General features: G+C 43.3%; 1 protein-coding gene across 4 annotated transcripts in view; it reads right to left on the reverse strand.

Annotated features, from left to right (window-relative positions):
- Positions 1 to 9,353: 9,353 nt before the first annotated feature.
- Positions 9,354 to 25,329, reverse strand: part of DPY19L3 (dpy-19 like C-mannosyltransferase 3) — a 37,181-nt gene continuing 21,205 nt past the window's right edge. For 3 of the 4 annotated variants that reach the window (XM_083750502.1, XM_083750503.1, XM_083750504.1), the window contains exons 14-19: positions 25,147 to 25,258; positions 24,544 to 24,600; positions 21,658 to 21,740; positions 14,743 to 14,875; positions 13,489 to 13,647; positions 9,354 to 12,664 (exon numbers count right to left, since the gene is read on the reverse strand). In XM_083750502.1, the coding sequence (XP_083606628.1) occupies positions 12,494 to 12,664; positions 13,489 to 13,647; positions 14,743 to 14,875; positions 21,658 to 21,740; positions 24,544 to 24,600; positions 25,147 to 25,258 (715 nt within the window). In that variant the 3' untranslated portion in view covers positions 9,354 to 12,493. The remainder of the gene's footprint in view (positions 12,665 to 13,488; positions 13,648 to 14,742; positions 14,876 to 21,657; positions 21,741 to 24,543; positions 24,601 to 25,146; positions 25,259 to 25,329) is intronic. The other variant, XM_083750505.1, reaches the window with a different exon arrangement.

The raw sequence follows: 25,329 nt of genomic DNA on the forward strand, positions 1-25,329 counted from the left end.
GGGGTGTGTGACTTGTTTTCAACACTCCCAGAAGCCCATGCCTGTTACTTGGTTAAATTCCTGTGTTTCCTTCCCCAGATTCGGAGGGAACACCAACTTGCATCTGGGCATGACACACTGAAATTAGTCCTTTGTGGGTTTTTTACCTTCATAAGACATGGTTTTTGCCACCGAAACAGTCCAGATGAGAAATTGTTCCCCAGAGTTGTTGATCTATGTGTGGTTCCAAAGACTTCAAAGTAAGGATAGCCATAAACAACCAAATATTGTTGTAGCAGGAGATGGCATATTTGACAGATACAATATTGTGTAACATGCAACCAGCTGTGGACTTCCTGCTAGCTGCTTGGTCTATTACCTCTGGACTTACCTTGCAATGGGGCATTTCCTTCCTACTTCATAAGATTTGCAGAAGTACAAAATCATTTTTTCTTTTCTTTTTTGAGGAGGGTGAAAAAACGTTAACGGGGGAGGGAGGCACAATGAGGGCTAAATATGCTCAGTGGCCACAGAATGTTGTCTGCTTGGAAGATGAAGAGGACAGGGTGTGGTGGGAGGCAAGGTAGGGTGGAATGGCTGGCTGGCATCCAAGACAGGCACACTTCCCTTAGAGAGGAAGGCTGCAGCGCAACATTTGTTTGCACGTCCTGCTTGTGGAGCAGAGGTAAAGGTAAAGGGACCCCAGACAATTAAGTCCAGTCGCGAACAACTCTGGGGTTGCGGTGCTCATCTCGCTTTACTGGCCGAGGAAGCTGGCGTTTGTCCGCAGACAGCTTCCAGGTCATGTGGCCAGCATGACTAAGCCGCTTCTGGTGAACCAGAGCAGCGCAAGGAAACCTATTTAAGGTGCTAAATTTGATGGTACCACATCAGATGGGAGATACCGTCTGTGTCCCCCATATAACCCCCCCCGAACCTTAACCACTTCATACAGGTAAAAAAAAACAAAGGAGAGGAGGAGACAGAGAGCTGGATAGACTCTTCTGGCTTTGCTAGTTTTCAACGAGAGGGACCTAAGAAGCTGCCTTACACTAATTCAAACCTATTCATGCAAGTCATGCAAGGGACGTTCTCAGCCCGATCTGGAGGCTCCTGGGGTTGAATGTGGAACATTTCACATGCAAAGCAGATGCCCTCTGAGTTGTTGTTTTTAGATAATGTTGTAAGCCGCCCAGAGTGGCTGGGGAAACCCAGCCAGATGGGTGGGGAATAAATAATAAAATTTATTATTATTGTCCACACTTATCCTGCGCTTTCTAAGCACAGGTCTGAGATGTTTTTCATTTGCCCCGCTACTTTCCTAGAAAGAACAGGACAAGCAGAAGAAAAGACAGGACAAGCGGAAACATGGATGAGACCTCACTGAGCTAAATCCCCTCCCCACTGCATGGTTCTTACATGGGGTAGGATTCAAAACCAGTATTATGTCTACCCTGCCTCTATCCCCGGAATAGCCTTGGACTGCCTTTTCTTTTTCAGAGCCCTCTTCTAATTGCCCTAATTCATGTCCCCCCCAACCCCCCCCAAGCTTCTTGTAAAGCTTGAAATGGAGCCACGAATTTGTCAACAAGCCATTTCAAAGGAAAGCTTGGTTGCACGTGTCTATTTATTTTTCCTTAATTGAATAGCAGAATATCAGAGCCCAGATTCTGCCGTCTGACAAACCATCATAGAGAATAATGCCCCAATGTTGGCCACTGCTTCTGCAAAAACAGGAATTGTCCGGTGGGGGATGAATGCCTTTGAAATGCATGTGGGAGAAACCCTTCCGTTAGGAGCAATGGTGTTATGGTATGATTTGCTACACACTAATCAGTCCTTTTAAAAAAATCCTTTTCTTTTGACTAGCTCAGATGCTGGTGCGGTTTATTTTTCTGCTAAACCACTAATATCGAAAGTGAAGAAGGCTCTGCCTCTGCAGTACATTTCAATCTTCTTATCTCGAGTCTGCATTTCTACTTAGCTATTCTGAGTAAATGCTGTGCAGTGAGCGAAAAGGGACTGCGGACTTAAAAATTCTAAAGTTAGATTTCGTTCTGGCAACATGTGAAGCCCAAAGAACCTTACCCTGCTCCCTCGGCTCTGCAAAAAAAGGACATCTCCAAGTTATGAGTGTTCCTTAGATTATTCATAAATTCCCCTCATCTCCCTGACTTTCCTCATAACGTTATATCTCTCTTCTTCTACGCTTCATTTGTTCGGGGAGGGGGGGAATCAGAAAATGGAAGATCATCTGTCCACGGGGAGGGAATGAACAAGTGTACTGAGAGACGGGTAATGGAGATTGAAAAGTGCTTGGCAGGGCACCAAATAACATTTCCAGAAGTTTCTAAGTCCAATTTTTCAAGCATGTATTAAGCTACAGTGGAGACCAACGTTTTCATAGGAGACCATATATACCCAGATTTTCCCCAAATGCTTTTTCAATACGAGTTTCAAAAGAAACACAAAGATAAAGAGCTTGTGTGGTCTTCACGTCAAGCTGGTCATTCTTCATAGTTTCTAATGATAAAAAGCTCAAGAACTTGCTCCCACTTTCCTTTGAGGTTGAGAGGATACTAGAAATTATTTTGCCATCTTTCTGTAAATCCCGCAACATTATTCTTACCTCCACAATTCTCAGACTGTGGTCTTCAAGAAACGGGAGAGTTGTAGTTGTTTTTGAATCATGGATCAGAGCCAACAGAAAAGGTCAAGATCAAGTTGTTTTCACTTACCTTGCAAAGCAAGTTTAGGGCAATGCATATTCTTTAATCTTTGCATATGTGGAAGCCGTTTTTGTTGTTGTTTTAAAGAGGAAATTCTGTCTTGTTGGGATCAGTGCTGTACCACAGTTGGTTAACCAGGAAGATGCTTCCAATGTTTGATGCCAATTCATATACGTACTGGAAGAATATGGCTTTCCATGGAACTTACCTTTTGAGACGTGGCATGCCCATCCTTAAATAATGGGGCAAGTTCACATGGTTTTACCTATCATAGCTCACAGGTGTTGAATAGTCCTTTGTGAATATTTTTCACCTGTACAGGCAATAAAGCTCGTCCAAATGTAATAACCCACTTCCAGAAAACTGAGCGAAAAGTGTTGCTGAGCATCGTGTGCTTTTTCAGTGTACCAAACAAGACTATGGGGAAAAGGCAGAAATGGATATCCCTCCCCCAATCTCCTGCTGCTCGAAATGCATCAAGGCATTGCTCAGTGTTAATTACTGCTTCTTATCCATTCATCTAAATCCCAGCCACTCTCAGTAGGATATGCTATCATTTGACGGCATTTTTCAGGCCAATTTAGACTATTTCCTTTGCCTGTAACGTGCTATTTACTCCCTTGGTGTGCTGTGCAGAATAAAAATGTGGTTTTCAACACACAGCCTGGCTCAAAAGTATTTCACTCACCCAAACCACAATTTCTGGTTCATTTCAGACCAGACTCTGGTGCAAGAAACTTGGACAGATGGATTTTCTCATTGACTCGGGTGACTGACTGCAGGACAAAGAGAGAACTGTAAGAAGCGACCTATTGGAGCAGGGCAATGACCCACCCAGAACAGCATCCTGTCCTCACACTGGCCACCCAGATTGTCTGAGGGGAACCTGCAAGCAGAACCTGAACATAAGAGCACTCTCCCTCCCTCTGGTTCCCAGTAGATGATATTCAGAAGAATTCCTGCCTCCCAACTGTGGAGGAAACATGGCTAATAGTGCCTTCAGAATGCACCCTGAAGGATATTGGTTCACACCAGAAGAAATGGACATCAAGTCCTCTTAAAGGCTCACCCGGCTCTGCAGAAGAGCTGATATTTTACGTGGCAGGAGTCAGAACCCACGGTCCTCTAGAAGTTATGAGACTCCCAACTCTTATTGATGCCAGCCAGTATGGCCAATGCTCGGGGATAATGGCAGGTACAGTCTAACAGTATCTACCTCCTCCCTGTCTTACGCTGCCTTTGCAGCTTCCCAAGCCATATTGATCTATCTGGATGGCACATAAGCCTCACGGTTACCAAAGCATGCGTGGAGTGATCATAGTCCAGTGCTGGGGTTCATGCTTTGCATGCAGAAGGTCTTATGTTCCATCCTTGGCATCTCCAATTAAGAATACGATCAGGTGACAGAAGAGGGGAAAGACCCTGTGTCAGAGAGAACCACAAAGCCACTGCCAGGCAGAGGAGACGCTGTTGGGTGAGATGGACAATCTTGCCTGGTATGAGGCAGCTTCCTAGGTATGAACCGCCCTGTTAGGGATGCAGTTTTCAAAGTGTGAGGGAAATGATGATGTGGGATGGTTAGGCTAGACTCAAGAACGTCTGCCTGAACAGAAATGGAAGAGTGGTATGTCAATCTTAAAAGAACTTGCGTGGCATCCCACCCCATTTTGAGCACCTTCCAGCCTTCTTACTAAGTGAAGATGTGAAAAGCATTTCCAGTTATTCATGCAACTCTGCAAGGTGAAATGATGTCATCTTCCTCTTAATGGAGACTGTTATTCCTGCCACGCTTCCAGTATTTCATGGCCACCACTGTGTTGCATGTTCCATGCAGCAGTCAAAAAGTACTTGCTTTCTGCCTTGCAGGACTTGCCTATTTGTTTCCTTAAAAGCCTATGCAAGGGAGTTGTGGCATTGTCAAGAAAGAGGCCAGCAGACCTGATTATTAGAAGTCCTGCAGCTGACAGGAAAGAGGGGGAAAGAGAAAAGAAATAAGTATGTCCCTAGGTAGTTGGATTTTCAGTAATCTGGTACTTTAACTAATCTCCTGCCAAGCTCTTTACAGGCTAACATGTAGCAACAACAATTCTATTTCCTATACAAATTGTGCATAGGCCTGCAATTTAAATAATCTTCTATATATTAGTATTTAATCTGTCAACCTGTCAAGCTCTATTGGTTTTCATAAGTTTCCAACCACCATTTCTACAAAATGAAAGTCAACAGATAACATAGTTCTGTGGCACTGAGGCAACCCTCAGAGCGTCATCCCAGGAATAATGTGTACTCTTTTACATGCCTTAAGAGTAGACACTGCAGCAACTAAAAATAAGTTGAGACTTCTGAGCCTGGTGGCCTCAGTGATGCAATCAACTGTTTCCCCCCAAAAAAGTCAGGCTTGATTTCCTTATACCAGCTGCAAAGGGCTGTAGCTCAGCAGCTGAGCAAACAGTTTGCATGCAGAAGGTCCCGAGTCCAATCCCTGCCATCTCCAGGTAGGTCTTGGAAAGATCCCCCATCTGAAATCCTGGGGAGTCATGCCAATTAGCATGGACAATACTAAGCCAGATGGACCAATGCTCTGACTTGCTATCACACCATTTCCTATCTTCCTGTGTGCTGCTAGGAGAGGGAACATAAGCCACTGCACCACCTCTTACCAGATGCTACCAAAGATATTCCCGATACAGGTTAACAATTGTTCTGTGCTACAAACCCTAAAGACTATGGCTGCATGCCACTCCCTTGATGAAGTTTGTCCAGCTAGCTCAGCTTCACAGATCTGCATTTTATTTAATATGAACACCTTAGTAACCAGACCACTCCCTTCACCTGATGTAGCTAGCACTAGCCACAGTAGTTCATGGTTACTGCAACAGCTTATTGTCACCCCCTGGACCCCAAGCTATTGTGTTTCCTTTCCTTTCCAGGCAACCTCCCAACCTCCACCTCTGGAGCAGCATGTAAAAAGGGTCACTGCCAGCTTTCCTGACAGTATAGTAAACGTGCTCTTGAGTAATACTGCTGCTCTACAGAGGCTCATACTAGATCAATTATTTCTGAAATAGGTTTCCTGAAGCAATTACATCCAACATAGACCGTCATCAACCCAATCTAGTTTGAGTTCCTAGCTTGCACTTGCTTTACACTACAAACTTTTAATCACTTTACTAGTCAAACAAGGCAGTGGTTTTGACTGAAGACAAGCCATGCTTATCCATGAGATCTCAGCAATACTGTATTTTTAAACCCTTGTCCTAGACCAACCTTTCAAAATTCAAATAAAGCCGCATGCCACATGCAATTACTTTTGGCTGGGCTTCCCTGACAAGAGACCTGCTTCTTTCTATCATATAAAGTTTCAAAACTATTGAGAAATTCACCATTAGGAGGAAAGGAGAAAAGCAGCAATGGATCCCCATGGATCAGAAAGCAACTTCTATTTAACGCTATCCAAATAACTTCCTCAGACAAGCTGCTAACCTCACAAAAGTTAAGTGCGCCAGGCAGCAATGGCAGGGGGAAAAAATGCTACTGCTAAATCATTTAACTTGGAAATTCAATAAAAGCTACTCTTACAAGCTGTCAAAGCCCAAAGATGATTTAAATAAATATTAACTCCTTTCAGCATGTTAAGGCGCTTAAGACAAGGTCGAAAAGCTTCTTTTGGCAGAAGAATGAGCTGCTTTTGACAGAGGATGTGAGCAACAACAAGAGAAGCAGGTTTTTAAATGGCTGCCTTAAAAAGGACAGATGGCAACAGGTTTTGATTTGCAGATCAAACTTTATTTAGAAGACAATATTCATGCATCTCAGTACAGCATCTTATAAAATGCCTGCACGCTGAAGTGTTAACCAGCAAAAATATTGAAGATGTGTGTCTCCTCATGTTCATACTGGCCTCCTTTTGACTTTTTAGCTCCACAGACTGACAATTTCACTTTGACCGTAACTGTATAGAAAACTTTTCTTCTGAATAAATGTAACCTTTTCTTCCACACTAAGGGGCCAAGGAGCAGACAAGGGCGGCAACAAGTTGGGTTTCAACTTGGAAGTAGATCCACTGGACATCCGTTGGATCTACTTCTGTGTAAACATGGTTTAGGATTGCACTGCAAGTAGTTTGCAGGTTGGATGCAAGTGTTTCTTGCAAGCGAGAAGAGAATCACGTTTAATAATAAAACAACTTTTTTTTGGCATGCATTTGGTAGCAGAATGTTACAGATGGCACAGTGAGGAACGGGGATGGCTAGCATGTGGCCTTTCACTTGGGACTCTAGTGTCCATCATTGCTAAACACTGGCCACTCTGGCTGGGTCTGATGAACATTTGGAGGGCTACAGATTTCTCATCCCATGTGCTAAAGGCAGGCCTCCCAGGCCAGCTCAACAAATGCAATTCATCAGCCATGTTCCCCCCACCCAGTCCTGCTCAGGTTTGCAGTCAAAGACAGGCAGATTTGCTGATCATCTGGTAGGCCAATAGGCATGGCTGGTGCGTTACACTTGGCTTGGTGGGTCATAAATTGTACATGCCTGAACTAAGGGAATGCAATACTGAAGAAGAAAAACTGACCTGAAGCAGCATGAAAACCCCCAATCTTTGCTCCCAGAATGGGAACTAGCCCTGTCGCTAAACTAGCTCACAGCTAGACTTGAATCTTTGGCAGCTTATGAATTCTACAGCTGTGCCCCCTTCCTACAGTTCCCTCCTATGCTGTAGTTTCTAACCCCAAGTTCCCTTAAAACAGGGGACACCCCCCCGACTTCTCCGGTTTTGGTTGCAGCAGAAAAGTGAAAATAAATACAGATGACTCACAACTTGCTTGGGAGTTAGATTCAGATCACAATAGCTATAGCCTCAATAAGTGCAGGAGATGATGTGTAAAGCCAAAAATGTGTGTAGCCAAAACCACCCCAGAACCGCTCCCATGCAACCATCCCTACCTTTCTGGAGCCAGTACACCATGTGAGCCTTGCCACCCAAGCAAGGCAGAGCTTATAAGCTCTTTGCCTTGCTTAACGGGCTATGGGAGGCTCTCATACCAGCTCTGGGAGCCTCCCAGAGCCAATGTGAGACCTTCCCAGAACCAGATAGCAAGATGGAGACCTTAAAAGCTTTTTCCACGGCAGGAAAATGTGATGCAGAAACAGCTTTTAAGCTCTCCGCCTTGTGTGTGTTTAATTTGGGTGACTGTGTGCTGGCCGGCCACTAAGAGCGTAAAGCTGCGTTTGTGCAAGTTAAATGCACCCAAGTTGTGAGCTGGCTGTACACAGCACAGGCTGGGCAGAGCCCAGGACCTGAGAGATGATGTAATTCATGCCGTTCCCAGACATCAGACTGATCATTTGTTGAGTGGTGAGACGATAGCTCTTTCTTCGTGGATCAGCTGAGGCAGGTGGGCTATGTGCCTGTGCGTGTTCCTGCTTTAGTGTGTGGCGGCTGCACCCAGTTTTGGCAGGTGTGACCCTTGGGCTGTAAAGGGAAGCCACCCAGCCACAGCATGCTGAGAAACAGGGCAAATGCCTGCAAGGTTCTGAATTCAGCTTTCTAGGGTTCTGTTCCCTACCAATCCCAACTCCCGCTCCCCATATACTTATTTGCTAAGGGTCCCTCAAACTTCCTTTGATGATTGTGTCACTCACCACCTTGAGCTGTTCCATGCTGGCATCCAAAATGTCATCTCCTGCACTTACTGAGGCTATAGCTATTGTGGTCTGTATTGAATGTGTTTCTCATTATACATGTCGCTGCTTGGATTTATTCCACAATCCCTGATGTTGGGGCCTTTTCAGGTTGTCAGACCTGCCTTCCGATTGTGCATGTTCAAGTAAGGATGTGGGGGAAACCATTGCTTTTCTTCTTGTAAAACGGTGCTGGTACTCACTATGAAGCTGTTACATTAAATGCCACACTTTAAACCAGTGCTTTTCTTCTAGGAAAAAAAAAAGGTGCCAGCACTGTGTATCCTTGAGTGCTCGCAGAAAAAAGGCACAGGATGGGGACTCACCAGCCAACCTACTGGCCAATCTTTACTTCTGAACTTCCTCCTTCCTTCCTTAAATTAAAAAGAAGTGGGTGGGGATGGGGGTACACTTCCATGACTGGAAAAGGAAGGAAGGAAGGAAGGAAGGAAGGAAGGAAGGAAGGAAGGAAGGAAGGAAGGAATATTAAACAGGAAAAGGACCCCTGGCACATTCTAACAGGCCTCAAGTACAGGAGCAAAGCAAGCAAAAATCATTTGGCACCCAGCATCTCAAAGGGTATTCCTGATGCCTACAACATTCCCACAACAACACCAAGCCACCCAGACCCCTGAAATTGCTTTGCAGGTATCAGGCACATTACAAAGAAAAGGAAATTTCCCTTTAACACCCTTAATGTAGCTCCAGCTCCATCATTCCAATGACCCAAGTAGCAGCTCTTGCTCTCTCGCTCTCCCTCCTTCTCCACTGACCATGTCCCTCATAAGGTCACACTAAGCCCACCAGAGAGTTCTGTGCAACCCAAAAACTTGCATCCAGTATTTTAGTTGGCCTAATAAAAAAAGATTGCCTTCTCACACTGTTTTGTTATAGTCAAGGTCAGATTTGGCTTGATCGGGGGTGGGGAGTGGGACAACTGACAGCTCCAGTTTAAAAAAAAAAAGCTTGCGTTTCTAAGATGGCAATATTTGATCATACATATTTGGTAATAAAAAATGTGACGTGAAAATACTGAAACAGTGCATGGATCAGTGTTCTTCTTTTTTAAAAAAGATAGTAGTGCCATCGGAATTCTTGCTGGGGAAGCTGAAGTTAAGCTGCAGGTACTAGAGTGGTGAGCTGCCAGCACCTCAAGTGCCCACCTGGCCATGCCCCTGTTTTGCATATGCCATGACAGTGGCGTCTGCAGCAGCTGCAATAAGACCTCAGAACCACATGCAGGCTGTCATATCTCTGCCTGCTCCTCCACACTGGCCGAGCTTAAGGCTTAAAATAAGATGAGGCCTGATATACTGCGGCTGTGTGGGCTGCTTGGGAGACAGGTGCATAATGTTCTGGGCAAAGTGGCCCTGAGCGCCTGCATCCTCAGCTGATTATGCCCACTGCCTCTAAAGGACAGGGCAACCTTATCTCACTCCACCGTGCCTGGGATGTGCTTATCCTGAATTAGCATGCAGCATTACCAGCGAGGAATCTGCTGACCCAGGCTCCCAGCAAGATCAGGCACACATCACTACAGGCTTAATTAAAGTTTTACTACTTATTAGAATGTTTTATTATTGTATTATGTTGAAGCGGCAGTGGGCCCCAACCTCATTAAGGGAAACAGAGTAGGAATTATTCAGGGGCTTTGCTACCTCACTAAAAAAATAATAAAAAATAATAAAAAAATCCTGCATGGCTCACCTCCAGGTTTGATTTAAGTGTGAGCTGATTAAAGTCTGCTTTCCTTTTGGTGGTGGTGGGATGAAAGCGCAGAAGGATCCTGTGTGTTATTTAATGAATACTTGCGCCTAAATGTAAAATTATTTTGTGTGAGGGTGACAGAACCGTATCTAGCCCTGCAGTAATTTACCAAGGAACAACTGCAGAGGGGAAAAGTGTTTAAATCATTGGGAACTGGAACATAGCTCAGTTGGGGAACTTTAATCTCATTACACATCTTGATTTAATTAAATGTGGGGGAGGCTAGCTGAAGCTCTGCAAGTTTCTCATCGTTAGGAATTAATTGCAACAATTTTCTTACGTGAACTATTTGAGCAGGCCAAATATGCTTCCTATTGATGTTTTTTCCAGAGGCACTTGATTACCATCAGATTTTGCACCAGAAGTGAACACTGGCCATTATTACAACAGGGGGAAAAATGGAGTTAACGGGAGATGGATTGTGGCCTTGCCCAACTCCCATTCATTTGAATGGGACTTTGAAGTTAATAAAGATTGTGCCTACAGCTGCCAAGTTACATGTTAATGATTGGGAAAGTTCTACTTCCAAACCAACCCTGCCATAAATCTCATATAAAAATGGTAAAATTAGCTTTAAAAACATCACAGTGACTTTTTTTAATAAAAAAGCACAGCATTATAAAGTTGATAGTCTTCATAAAAGTACAAAAATGTGAAATCTATTTGCTTCAACATAAGGAACATGATTCATGGGGTTGTCATTTTTTGTCCAAGTAAGGAGGGGAAAAACATTGAAGGGGGAGGGAGGATCTTTGAGAGGAAACGGTTGGTGTAAGTACTTGTCACATACAATAAAGCAAAAATCTCCCTTAAAGCACAATATATCCTACCACTTTTAATAACAAAGCTCATGACAGTGTTTCTCTTGGGTTTGGTATTCTTACTCAAAAAGACACACTTAGAAGGGGGGTGGGAGAACTGAATACAGTAATTGAACATTGTAATATGCAGGAGGGGACATGGGGGGGCATTTTGCTTGTTTGTAAAAGCTCCTCTGAAAGGACGCCACAACATGCTACATTATCAAAAGAAAAACGAAGAAACCCAACATGCTCCAGTCTTCAAAGTTTGAAAACCACACACAAAAATCAGTCATCGAGGGTGGAACCATAGGTAAAACAAGCAGCCACTAAACATTACAAATGGAATGCTGAGCGACAAGTGTTTGAAAGTCAAGAGAGCTTGAGAAGTACCATACAATGAGGAAGGGGAGCAATGTTCAAATGACGGACGCAAACCTTTTGCTGGACTATGGTCTTCAGCAATAGCACTCACACAAAGCCCAGAGCTTTGCTTTGGGGCAGATCAACCTGCAGCAAAAATTAAGGACCCGGTGTTGGATGAGCAATGGCACAAAGACAATGCTGTGGCAAGAACAGCATAGCTGTCCCTGCTGGGGAAAACCCTCACTTTTTAGTCCCTGCTAAGAGCAAAACTGTACGCAGTTGCACAGTGGCTGCTAAGAGACTGGCAGCTCCATCCTTGTCAGCAGAGGGCCAAGTATCCTCAGAGCTGTGCTGTCTGAGAGAGAAGCAAGGGAGAGCAGGGTGTGCGTGGGAAGGGAAGGTTACCAAAAGCATTGCATTGCTGATGGCTATTACAGAGCTCACATCTGGGTCCTAGCATTAGAAAAGGAAAAGGTCACTGGTATATACACCCTAAGCACTTTGGCAGCAAAGCTCTGGGATCCGGGTTGAGGGCTGAGACATCAGAAGATTAGTCTGTGATGCTTAAGCAACCATGGAAAAAGCACCAAGAAAAATCTGGAGAAACTACTCCCAAGTAAATGTTTTTGGATTGGTGTTCCCAAGCACCCTAAGGAAAATAACCGAAGAAGCAACAACAAGACACTAATGGTATCAACAGGATCATGTTAGCAAGCCAGAACCCTGAGCAGACTCCCCTAGATTAGCAGAAGATGGAAAGACACAACAGCTGGTCCACAGAGGTCCTGGGTAAGTATGCTTTGAGTGCAATGCAGGTGAGACTAAGTCTCAGACTCCACCCCCCCTTCTCTGTATGTTGAGCATCGTTTTCATGGGGGATGTGCCATCGTGCTTCACAAAAGAGTCACTACCACATGACACTGAAGACATCAGAGTGGAGCTTGCACCACACCACTTGTACAGCGTCTGCACCAGAGCCCTTTCTGAACCAGCCTTCTGTAGTCTAGAAAAGCTTTCTGGACACATAAAAACATTATCAGCACAAACCCTTTCTAATGATCACAGTAATTAAAAGGTAAAACACTTAACCCAGTGTACAATGATTCCACCCCGCCCCATGAACCGTTTCTGTAAACTCTTGGCATGAGCTGCTGCGGTCACAGCAAAGCTACGTAGTCTTTTTATGTCTAGCGAGCTTGTAAACATGGAACGTTTTGTTCTGAAATACTTTAGCAAAATACATTGTGTATGAAGGCAGGTCTCGTTTGATTTCCTCACAGAAGCGAGGATGTGGCGAATGTTTTAAATCAGGATCATTCTCCCCAGGACCATCCATGGTCTGTAACAGAAATTACAAGGTTGTTCAAATATCTTCTTGTTGCCACATTCTAAAACAATGAACTGCTCTCTTAATGCAATACAAAGGAAACACACTAATCTGTAGAAGACCAGATGCCATTGTATAGTCAGAGAAAAGCCCACAGCTGCCTACACACCATACACCTAAAAAGCACACGCACCTCACACACCCAGCAAAGAATCCTGTAGTTTGTTACAAACTGCAGTTTGTTAAGGATGCTGGGAATTGTGGCTGTGTGAGAGGCAAACTAGATTTCCCTAGATTCTTTGGAGGAAAAATGTGCTTTCAGTGCATGGCACGTTGTACTTTACTGCTGTATTTTACTTGATTCAATCCTATATTAATTCACATGGGCAATCCTAATGCCTGACCACAGATTACAGCACAATTCTAACTATGTCTACTCAGAAGTTAGTCCAGCAGAATTCAATGGGGTTTACTCACATACAAGTGGGATTAGGATTGCAGCCTTCTTTATAAACTCCAAACAGAACATAAATGCTAGACTTCCCAGTGACATAATAGCCCTGCTGTCTGGTTCATAGTACATTTCACACTATGTTTGCTGTGTATTTAAGGCAAGACAGCCAATCAAGACACCATCCAGTTACTGTTGGTACAACTCCCATCATTCCTAACCATTTGCCAGGCTGTTTTGTGGCTGATGGGAGTTGGAGTCTAACAACATCTGGAGTGCATCGTGTTGACTACAAAGCCACAGAGTGTTACAGGGAGAGATGATCCTGTGCCAGAGTTCCTGCAAATACTGTAATGCAAACAGGAAGGCAGGCTCCAGTACTTACGTGGCCATTTGCTATGTCCAGAAGATCACGCAGCCGACAGCCCCTGCTGTGTCTTCTTTCATAACAAATACTGTCCTCCAGGATCACAAAGTCAGTCCCAAAAGATCTGAGGATCCTGTGGACTTCTTCAGGAGATCTTTTTGCATACACCTGATAAACCTAGAAACAGTGCAATTTAATTAGAATTGTAATTCCCACCCCCATTTCCTTATTCCTCGAAGTTGGGGGGGGAGGGGAAAGACAACTCAAGAGGATCATTAGAGAGAGATTTATGAAATAACGTGGAGATATTTGACAGTCCCCTGCACCTGTCCCATAATACTAGAATTCAGGGTCATCCACTGAAATTGGATGGAGGTATATTTCAGAACACACAAAAAGAAGAACACATGCAACACAAAATTGAAGTATGAAATTCACTGTGCCAAGATATGGTAACAGTCACTGGCTTAGATGGCTTTAAAAGACGAATTCGTGAAGAAGTCTGTCAATTAGTCATGATGGGGCCCTCTGTATTCAGAGAAAGTATACCATGGAATACGACTTGATGGGAGGTAACAGCAGGAACTGGCTTGCAGCCTTGATGGCTGCTTGTGGACTTCCTGGGAGCACCCTAATTATTGTGGGAAATAAGACACTGGGCAAGATCGATCTTTTGTCTGGCTTAGGATGACTCTTTTGCACTGACTAAAATAGAGATATGGGTAAGAAATGGGTACATGAAAAAGACCAAAGAATCTGAATGCACAACTTCTGAAATATAAAGGAAGGGAATACTCTCTACAAGACTGCTACCTAAGTTACTAGCAGTACCTTAAATCTGGCTCAGCATCAAGTTTGTGTTTGGGATGGGATGTCAAACTTAGCAGTCTAGCACCAGCTATGGCTTCCGGACCAGACCTAATGGCAGCACTGCATAGAACGCACTCAGTAATTAAGTCTTGAGGTTCTCAGTACCAGATTATGTTAGGTCCAGGTGCAGTTGCTGTTGGTGTGCTGATTACAAGTTGGGCCTTATGTGACAATGGTGGATCAAAGAGAACCCCCAAACAGTGCATCTGTTCCCTCAGAAAACAGTTTTGGTAATACTGATTTAGTTTTAATCACTGCTGAGTGCCTTGCAATGTATGTTTGACTTGGGCCAGGTGTCGGTGGGAGATAATGGAGCTTCCTTTAGCTACACCCATTAATAACTTTATGCCAGGCCTGACCAATGGCTCAGCTGTAAGGACCTGCTGAGAAGGTCTCCCTTACCTGTTTTGTTCTTTCTCTCAGGCTCTTGTCCTCATAGTGGGGGTGATTTGTTAAAATCCTTCCTGTACACAGCTTGACGCCTGCTAAGAGCTGCATGCTTCCAGCAATCACTGACTTCTTGGGGGTGTTAGACCTGGTCAAATATTAACAACTTTACTATCATATTTGTATAACTGTATAGCTAAAGGTTAAACTGTATACTTTGTAATATAGGCAAGAGAAATTCCTATATTCTCACATCTGTTTGCAAAACAGCTACATTTGGTTGCAAGAATTAATTTTGTTTTAAATTAATTAGTTCTTAGACAATTAATGTGATTTAATGTGTGTCTGTGTGCTGATCTAGTTAAAGAAAGAGAGACAAGGGATGTAAAACCCCCAGTCCTTTTCAAAAGGACCTGAACAGCTTTCTCAAGCAAGTGCCCCCGAGACTGATGGAAGGAATATCACTTTAGTGGGTTTTATCTGGCAACTCTCTTTGCAACTGAAGTGAAAGATGAAGAAGCAGTCAAGGACTGAGAGTTGGCAATTACATACCCAAAGTTGCAGATTTTGTCCCCATTGGAGGCAGACTTAGGCCTTGTGGGGCTCTAGAGGGGGCCATCTCTACACACACACTTATTTGCCCCTGCAACTCCCTCAAGCCCCATGTCTTTTGACCAGCCCTCATTTTGGGGTTTTAGGATAGGCTTAAGAATTAAGGCAACAGTCCATGCAGGTAAGAGTTAGGTCAACCATCCTAGTAAAAGCCCACTTCAGATTGCAGCCATGCAATTCAGAAGGTCAAAAGCATCTTGCTTATGAAAAGCTAGTTTGTAGGGATAAGGCCTTTAAAACACTCATCCTGAAGTAATACAATCCCAGGCTGGCTGTACTGTAATCATAAGTAACAGTAGAAATAAGATGCCCATGTTGTTATTACAGATACCTGATTGAAGGTATACAATTTAACAAATAAAGAGAAGAGATCATTTCAAGAAAGCTGGAAAGCTGCCAACATGAACATATCTCTACACTTAACTATGTGTACCTGCCCAGTTATTGCACATTATTTAAGCTCTCACTTAATTTTCCATTGAATTATCTGATCAAACTTTGAATATATTAAGAGACAACCATAAATGTTTGCTATAGCCCCAAAGGAGAAAACTTGTAGCAACGAAGCAAGACATACCACAGGGCTGCTTTAAAACTTCTTACAAGGCCAAGTGAATCTCATATACAGACAGCAGAGTTAATATTTTTTAGCAAGCCATTTAAACTTTTGATGAAAAAAGAAAACTGTCAGTTTCTCTTTGACTTCTAAAGCCAGCTTCTTTTGAAAAATCTCTTTGCTCCGGTTTAATATTTTATAATTACATTTAAAATATTCAAAGTCACAAATACCATGAAGCGAGGTGGTCTCAGCATATGAATTGGCAGAGGAACTTAATGTGATGCGTGTGCGTAATCATCTCTCCCCATTAGCCCAAGTTGGGAGATGAATTCCAGACAGGTCTCAAGCTGAGACCTCAGCCATCTGAACTGGAAGAAACTCTGCCAAGGGCCAATGCAGCACCGTTGAAAAGTCAGATTGAAAGAGGACCCTTAGGTCAACCCATGCACTTCCTATGTCTCTTGAAATATGAGAGATCTGGGACCTCATCCATGGTAAGTATTCCGGGACTTTAAAAAAACCATTTAATTATTTAATTTATAATCTTTCCACCCTGCTTAAAGATCTCTCAATGCAAGAAATAATGAAACTGAATCACAAAACTAAGCATAATCAAATTAAATAGCCAGCATCAATAAATAGCAAAATATGGGCATCGTTCAAGATAAGCCCCAGGAAAACAGCAACAATTTGATGCCTAACAAGGTTAACAGTGATGAGATCAGACAGGGTCACCAGTGACTAGGCATCACCACTGAGAAGGCCTAACCTCTGAAGGCAGAGACACCCAGAGCAGGACCTTGGCTGATGACCTAAGCAATTAGGATCACCAAACAGCCAGTGTTTTACTGGTCTAAGCAGTAAAAGTCAATTCTATGTGGGAACCAGCACTTGGGAGCTGAAAACCCAGCTGACTTCTGATTCTGCCAGTCATCAACCACGGCCCCTGTCAGGTTTTGCCTAGTTCTATCCAGAGCCGGGCACATTCTTCCTGACTTGTCAGATTCTGCCATGGCTCCACTGGTGGCGATTTCACCAGCATTTTGAAAATGAGATGAGGTCTACAAATTCAACTGGGGTGCTTCAGCAGAAGGAAGAAAAGAGGAGTCAGGATTCACCTGTGCTTCTTTCCCTTGGATCTCTTTAATGGTTATTTACTACAAATAAGTGGCAGAAATGTAGAGTAATTCTCCCAGGGAATGACCACAAGAGGGGGACAATTAGCCAGCATGGTCTTAGGCACATTGCAAAGAGGAACACCAAATTCCTCTGCTCTTATTGCCCAATGCAGCTGCTAAAAAGCTCAGCCTGAATCTTACACAGCTAATGTCTTCAAAGGCCCAAATGACACTTTTCCATTATGGAAAAACGAAGCAATTTTTACAAATGTCTGAACAAATGATGTATAAAATGAAAGGATAATTTGTTTTTATAGGTTTCTGCCAAGCTCCATAACCAGGCTGCCCAACCTGCAAACAATTTATTCTGCAAGAAATGTCACTAAATAATGACAAGGACTTACAGGTCAAACTGATTTACATTATGTAATTTAAATGTCATTCCAAGCGGACCTGATGGCATTTTGAACAAATAATCTCATTTATTTTTGAAGCTCTAAGCTTCAACAAGTTAATTACTGCTGAACTAATGGGGTAAACTGAGCACTATAATACAAAATGGGAACCTCTGCTTTATCTACACTTTTAAGAATTATAGGATTACTACAAAATAACTCATTTACAACAGAAAGCTTTAATGGGAATTACAGGGCTCCATGTACGATTTTGGAGGAAGGTGGGTGGAAAGAACCCTGCTTAAGATTCTAGGAAAATTCAAAGCAAAAAGTCATGCTTAAAGAGGAAGATTTATTTGATGGTCAAATCAGAAGAGATAAATAATGAACATTTTATGCACATTTTGAGCTCCTCCACTTTAGAGCTTAGTGCTGCAAATAATGTATCTACAAGACACTTCTAAATGCAATATTAGAAATGTCAGAACTTTGAGACTTCTAGAGAATTAGGATGGCCGCTGATGCAGCTTCAAGGAGTAAAGTAACAAAGAAAAGGAAGATACAGTGGTACCTCAGGTTACATATGCTTCAGGTTACAGACTCCGCTAACCCAGAAATAGTACCTCGGGTTAAGAACTTTGCTTCAGGATGAGAACAGAAATCGTGCTCTGGCGGCGCAGCGACAGCGGGAGGCCCCATTAGCTAAAGTGGTGCTTCAGGTTAAGAACAGTTTCAGGTTAAGAACGAACCTCCGGAACGAATTAAGTACTTAACCCAAGGTACCACTGTACCCGGAAGCACGTTTTAGAAAAGCCAATTTTTATGGGGGTTAGAGGTTTGACTGAGTGCTGCCCATTGCCACACACCCCTACTTTGTTCCACATTTCAATAATAACAATAATAACAATAACAATAATAATAATAATAAGTTTTATTTATATCCCGCCCTCCCCAGCTGAAGCCGGGCTCAGGGCGGCTAACAACAATAAAATAATACAACATTCTAAAATCATTTCATTCTAAAATTAATTCAAATCAAATTGATGGCAACCATTGGGCTAGAGTTCTGTGAAGATTGCCAAAGGAGGGAGTCAGGCTGTGCCTTGGCCAAAGTCCTGGTGGAACAGCTCTGTCTTGCAGGCCCTGCGGAAAGATGTCAAGTCTCACAGGGCCCTAGTCTCTTGTGACAGAGCGTTCCACCAGATCAGAGCCACAGCCAAAAAAGCCCTGGCTCTAGTTGAGGCCAGCCTAACCTCTCTGTGGCCCGGGACCTCCAAGATGTTTTTGTTTGAAGACCGTAAGGTCCTCCGTGGGACATACCAGGAGAGGCGGTCCTGTAGGTACAAGAGTCCTAGGCCATATAGGGCTTTAAAGGTTAAAACTAGCACCTTAAACCTGATCCTGTACTCCACTGGGAGCCAGTGCAGCTGGTATAGCACTGGGTGAATGTGCTCTCGCAGCGAGGACCCCATAAGGAGTCTTGCCACGGCATTCTGCACCCGCTGGAGTTTCTGGGTCAGTCTCAAGGGCAGCCCCACGTAGAGCGAGTTACAATAATCCAGTCTGGAGGTGACCGTTGCGTGGACCACAGTGGCTAAGTCAGGGCGAGAGAGGTAAGGAGCCAACTGCTTAGCTTGGCGGAGATGAAAAAATGCCACCTTTGTTATAGCTCCATGGAAAGGTGTCGAAGATTACACCCAAACTCTTAACGGACGGTGCCGGCACTAATTGCGCCCCCGCAAGAGATGGGAGTTGCCCCCCCCATCCCATATCGTCCCGACCCAGCCAAAGGACCTCTGTCTTCGAAGGATTTAACTTCAACCGGCTCCCATGTAACCATCCAGCCACAGCTTCCAAACATCTGATCAGTGTTTCTGGGACCGAGTCAGGATGGCCATCCATCAATTTCAGCACAACCTATCCATTTTAGTTCCATTAGCCCAAACAAAAGGATGCAGCATACACCTGCTTCTTCTGGTTGATGCTGAAGGAACCTTTGTGCTATATTTTCCTTTTTTTAAAAAGCAGCTGTTTTGTGCAAAACTGCTCTTGAACAAAACAGTTGTATTAAAAATAAAACTGTCCCCTCAGGAAGAACCAGCAGGTACAGAAGCCATTTGTTCCTTCATTGGACAAAATGATGCTTATTTCCAATTGCTGCACGCTGGGGGCACGTTTGCAGAACATAAATCAACCTCTTATTTGTTTTCTTGTTTTTTAATATGAAGGTTTGGCAAGACTGCTCTTGCGCAAAACCTCTGTATAAAAACAACAATTTAAAAAACGAACAGTAATCCACAGCCAAATATGAATTAGGAATGAAGGTACATTTGCAGACCATAAATCAATGTTTTAATTGTTTTATTTAAGTTTTTAATTCAGAGGTTTTGTGCAAGAGCAGTGTTGTGCAAAACCTCCATATTAGATTATACACACACAGAGAGAGGGGGGGGGACTGAAAGTTACAACATGAACTGGGAGGTAAAGGAGATAGGAAAATGGAAGCAAGGTGGTAAAGGGCCCTTAGGCTCCAGTCCACTACTGTACAAGAATGGGAATAAAACAACAATGATGTACAGCATGCAGCACAATTCACTGTATACTGAATAGTGCGCCGCCTTTCAGATAAACACCTTCTTAAGAAAGCCTGATGGTCCGTAATGATAAATTTGGCTTTCAAAACCTTTCTGAGGTAGAAAACTGCAAGCCAAAACAAATCAAAAAAAGTTATCCTATGCAGTAAACCCTGAATGAGATGAAGTTCAGCTGAACTTTTAAAGGGGCCAAATGAATAATGACTGAATCATTTCTGACACTAGGAGCTTACAAGGCAAGAACATATCAGTCCTAGTTTCAGGTGCAAGGCATAAATTGGTTGTCGACTGCTGTTAATGCAAAAGTAATTAACTTCTCCTTACGTGCATAACATTCGCTCTTTGACACAATAAATTCCAAGTAGCAAACAACAAAAAAAGTGTCTGTCATGATTTAAAAGGAAAAGAGGATAAGCAGCAGTTTAGTATTCTCTGCTCTGGGCTTGTGTGAAAAATTGCTCTCATTGCAACCAGTCAAATCCAGTTTGTGGCTGAAACCAAAGCCCCATGTATATTTTATGTATAAATCTATATATAAAACACTGCATATTGTACTCCAGAGACCAGGGCTATCAAACATTTAGCATCTCTTAATACAGAAGTGGTACTAAAGACCCCTGGCTGGTGAACATTAGTCATGAGAACATGTCAATATGGTAGCAAAGGGATGGAGATGACTTTGGTCTGCATTCACAATGGTGGTGAAGATTTATATTACCTATTTACTCATGAATAATTACACTGTCTGTTAACCCTACCCAAAAAAAGAGGGGAAAAAGGTAAAAAAAAGAAGCAGCAATGCAGTGCTGCAAGAGGCAAACATATTCCGCTAACTGACAAAGTCTTCTACCCCCGCAGCGCCACTTTTTATAGCGGAAACTACAGGTCAAGGATAAACGAAACAGGGGGCCCACAGGTCACATCAAGTCATGTCTTGTGGTCTCCAAATGCCTCTATCTGGTGCCAGGTTGGGGGCCATTTCCAACATAGCAGTTGGGGTGGGGGAAGGACTGGACTCTCCAAGCCAAGGTGCAGGAGGGCTGAAGCTTTCCCTCCCCCCCCCCATTCTGATGCTCCATAATGGCATCAACTCCAGGAAGCCTTGCTGGAATGGGTACAGCTCACCACCCCACCCTAGCTGAATAACATGTTAGGTACTTCCTCCCAGCACACAGTGAGAGGATTCCAGAGGCCTCATTTCAGAAAATGAGGACACATCACTTAAGCACCTGTGAAAATCCTCTGTAATATCTTTTCTTTGTACTGGAAGTGGTGCTTACCATGTTATTTAGTTGTGCAGGGCAAGAGATGAGTAGGGCTTGACCCATCTGGGAAGGTTCTTGAGACAGTTGCTACCATGCAGTGGAGTGTGTAGGTTCAAGCCTCCAAGAACCTTGCCTGGGAGATTCCAGCCGCCCATGATGATGAAGCTGGCCATCAACGTTCTAGCCAAAAACTGTAAGAAGTTGCTGCAGTCAAGAGGAATTGTGCAGAGATTGCAACAAAATCACTAACCACAGGCCGAAAGCTATGTTGGCTGCTTTCTGGAACTGGTCAATATAGGTCACTGATGGAACCAGAGAGCAGCAACACTAAGAACATCAGCTAACTCTAAAGAGCGTCTAATTTAAATAAAGTAAAAATCCTCTTACTTAATCCAGTTCATCAGCTCCACTGTGTCTGGGTCATAGAATTCCCTCAGCTCCGACAGCTCAGCCATCACACTAGGCCAGAACTAGAAGAAAAATCACACGGGGGGGGGGGGGGGAGTACAGAGAATAATCCACATGTCAAATGCTGGGACGGAGCTCAATTCTGTAGCAGTTAGAAATGGCTGCTTTTAGAGAATGAGTGGGAAAACCTGAGTGATGTCCCAGTCATAGGAAGAAGCAGGTCTTTTGCTCTGCTCAGCAGCAGCTGCCTTGTGTTTTAAAACATTACAAATGGGAACGGTATGGACTAAAGCAGGCCTACACATAGAACAGTAAGCTGGGAGGCTGCAGCAAGATGTACTACAGGTGAAGATGATGTTCTGTTCATTGTGTCCAAAAACAGATCTCACAAATCACCAGCCACTTGATAGAAAAGTGATTTTCCATGACAGCAAGTGACAGGACAATGCCCCCACCCCCTAAAATGAACAAATTTTGAAACCTTCCCCCTCCTCCTCCACACTGGCTGCTTTGCTTACGGAAAGCATGGTGGCAAGAGGTCAATGGGGGATGTTTCACCCGCTTCCTTGCCTGTCGCTTTTCAACCCCAGAAGCCATGTTTCTCCCCGTGGGGTTCCAGGTGTGTGTTTGCAAGGGCAAAAGCATGTCCAGAATGTCACATAAGGAGATGGTTGGAATGTGTGTTTGTATGGGAGCAGGAAAACAGGGAGCAGGGAAAGGGTTAAACAAACAGCCACAGTTGAAGTTGAACAAATAAATATTTCAAGCAACGTATCTGGACTTACAGCAGCCACATGTCTCTAAAGAAGCTTTCATTAGCTTATTCGAGATTAGGTTATAATCTCCCCCCAAAAGCACCACACGTTTGGGAGGAGGGAAGCTAATGCATATTTTGCTTGGGGAAAAAATGTATCCACAGAAGATAGTTCAACCTAGTTACTGAAAACGAGATGCTACTTACAAAAAGTTTCAGGACATAGCTAACTGGAACTGCTTGCGCAAAAACTGGAAGGGATTCAGGGAGTGTAGAGAGAGGTTTTGATTATTTGAGCGGTCTTCTGACTCTGCCTCCATGGGGAGGTGATGCAGAGGGGAACCCACAGGCAGGTGATAGAAAGGGCACCCAGTGCCCCAGGTTCTACGCACGTTGCTTTGATGTGCATAAAAAGATGACTGAGCTGGTCAGATTTGATCACCAGTTGGAAGGGGTCTGGGTAGGACTAAATTGAGGCATACCCTTCTGTCTCCCCCAGCAGAGCTGATTAAGGCTGTCAGAGCTGACAGCACTAGTTGGTCTGCTTGTTGAGAAGAGAGAGGGCAACCTTTGCACTCATCAGCCAGTATGAAGCCTGGTGCTGCATGACATAATCTTTAGAGATCTATGCATAAAAGTTGGTATCTGCCACCATTTGCTTTCAAGCGAGAGCTAAAAATAAAAAAAGACACATCTTGCAGCAGTTTCTATTTTTAAAAGTGTAGTGAAGTAAAACACCAATCAGTAAAGAGTACTACAGTGAATATTTGTTGCTTTAAAAATGGCTCATACGTAGCAAACAGAGTATATTTGCAATGAGCCTTTCCACTGAGTACAGTAGTACCTCAGGTTACATACGCTTCAGGTTACAGACTCTGCTAACCCAACTTTTATATATCATTTATATACCACCTTCCCACCAAAGCACACAAGGAGATTTGCCATTTTAAAATACTAAAACTAATAAATGACATAAAACGTAAAGGTGGCCTGGAGTTAGGAAAGAGGGCAGTCTGACTTGAAAAGTTGTCTTTAGGGCAAAACCTTCACAAGGTGGCTTACAGCAATTAATAAATACAACATATCAAACAACTAAAACAGGAGCAACTGAAACAATGTCAAATAAGGATAAAAGGCTGAGTTTTTAAAAAGTGGTACTTAAAAGCCACCAATGAGGTTCTAAATGAACCTTGTGTGGGAGGGAACTTGCAAAGATGTGGGTCCACCACTGAAAAGGCCCTATCCATGGTACCTGGCAATCTGATGGTTCTTTGCAGTAAGCCAGAGCGCAGGTCCTTGGGACCAGTCTCTGGGCCCAGGCAAAGCTAATAAAGGTGGCCCATTTTATGATGTCAACAGAATGTGGTTTTCAGTTTCACTTTTATGAAAGTGTAACTTGTAAATGCCAGATCTGCAAAAATGTCCTGGTTAAAGGAGGTAACAGGGTTTAACTGGACCAACTATACAGAATATATTATCACAGGTCTCCTTCCACAGGCGTAAAGAAAATGCCATTCAGCTAGAGAGTCAGGTTGGTTATGAATACTATTATTTTCACAGCTCTTTTTCAGGTTATGTCTTCATTGACAGAAATTATTGTATAAGGAACGGTGACTTCATATATTTAAAAAAATCTCAGCAAAGAAATCAGGGAGCTGACGGGTGGTTTGATTTCCTGATATATGAGATGAGTGGAAAATATTCCTAGTGTAACATAATTCACATAAATGATTTTCTCATGTACATAGGTAAGAACGTAAGAGTAGCCTGCTGGATCAGGCCAATGGTCCACCTAGTCCAGCATCCTGTTCTCACAGTGGCCAGCCAGATGCATGTGGGAAACTAGCCTGTACTTGACAGTGTGAAGGAAAGTTAAGGTGAGCAGGGTGTGGTACACTTGGCAATCTGGCAGCCGTCTCTGGTGCAGCCATGATCAAGGAATCTACTTCTGTGCATACCATTGGTTGACTGTGGCCTTTCTCCGCATGGCAGTCTATCTCTCATGGACAAATGTAACAGGGAGAAATGGCCCTTAGTGGCTGAGGAACTTTCCTTATTTTCTAAAAGGAATTTTTCTTAAAAGAAAGATACAGACTAACAAAGAGCCCTACCTTGTAACAAAGGTACAGTAATATGAGTACTGGTGTCAGATATCTAATCACAGATACCTAGGCAGAAAACAACAACAATTACATTTACTTAAATAAAACACCGTCAATGAATGATCAGCAAATTTTGAAAACAAAGACAACAGGAGCTGCTTCACAAATTGCATTTTTAGGTCGAAGAGCCTCTTTGTGTTAGCAATTTCCGTCTCTAAAAGTAATTCCATTAAGAACTTTAACAAAATACTGTGTATTAATTTAGCTTCTGTGAAGCGCAAAATATTGTATTGGGCTATATGTGAAAAATTATATACTGTTGTCACTTTGATTTTTCATGAAAAGTGTTATTTTTTAAAAAATGCATTCCATAGCTTCTGCAACATCACCATCTAGTGGACTTAAATAGAATTCCTTTAATATGTTACACTCCCAAAATGCACCCTGGATTCCAGATTAAACCGTATATAAATCTAAACACTTTCCCTCCAGCGTACTGCAAATCTGTTTTAAGCGTGTGGTGGTTCACCTCAGGCTACCCCTGAAAGAACTGGATTTTTCACACATCAACAAAAACAAGCAAAGCAATAGCACAGAACAGCTCTAACTAACCCTTTGTGGTGTGTAAAGATGGACAAATCTCAAGATCAGCCCCCACATGTCACTACTGCACAGACCAGAAGCTGCAAACACACATATGTGGGAGGTCCAAAGATATTTCATCCTGCAAGATGAAAAGAAAGAAAGAAAATGCAGTATGTGGAGGCAAGTTGAACAGTCATAGTATATAGATAA

This window comes from Podarcis gaigeae (genome assembly GCF_964106915.1).
Source record: "Podarcis gaigeae genome assembly, chromosome: 8".
Taxonomy (NCBI): domain Eukaryota; kingdom Metazoa; phylum Chordata; class Lepidosauria; order Squamata; family Lacertidae; genus Podarcis; species Podarcis gaigeae.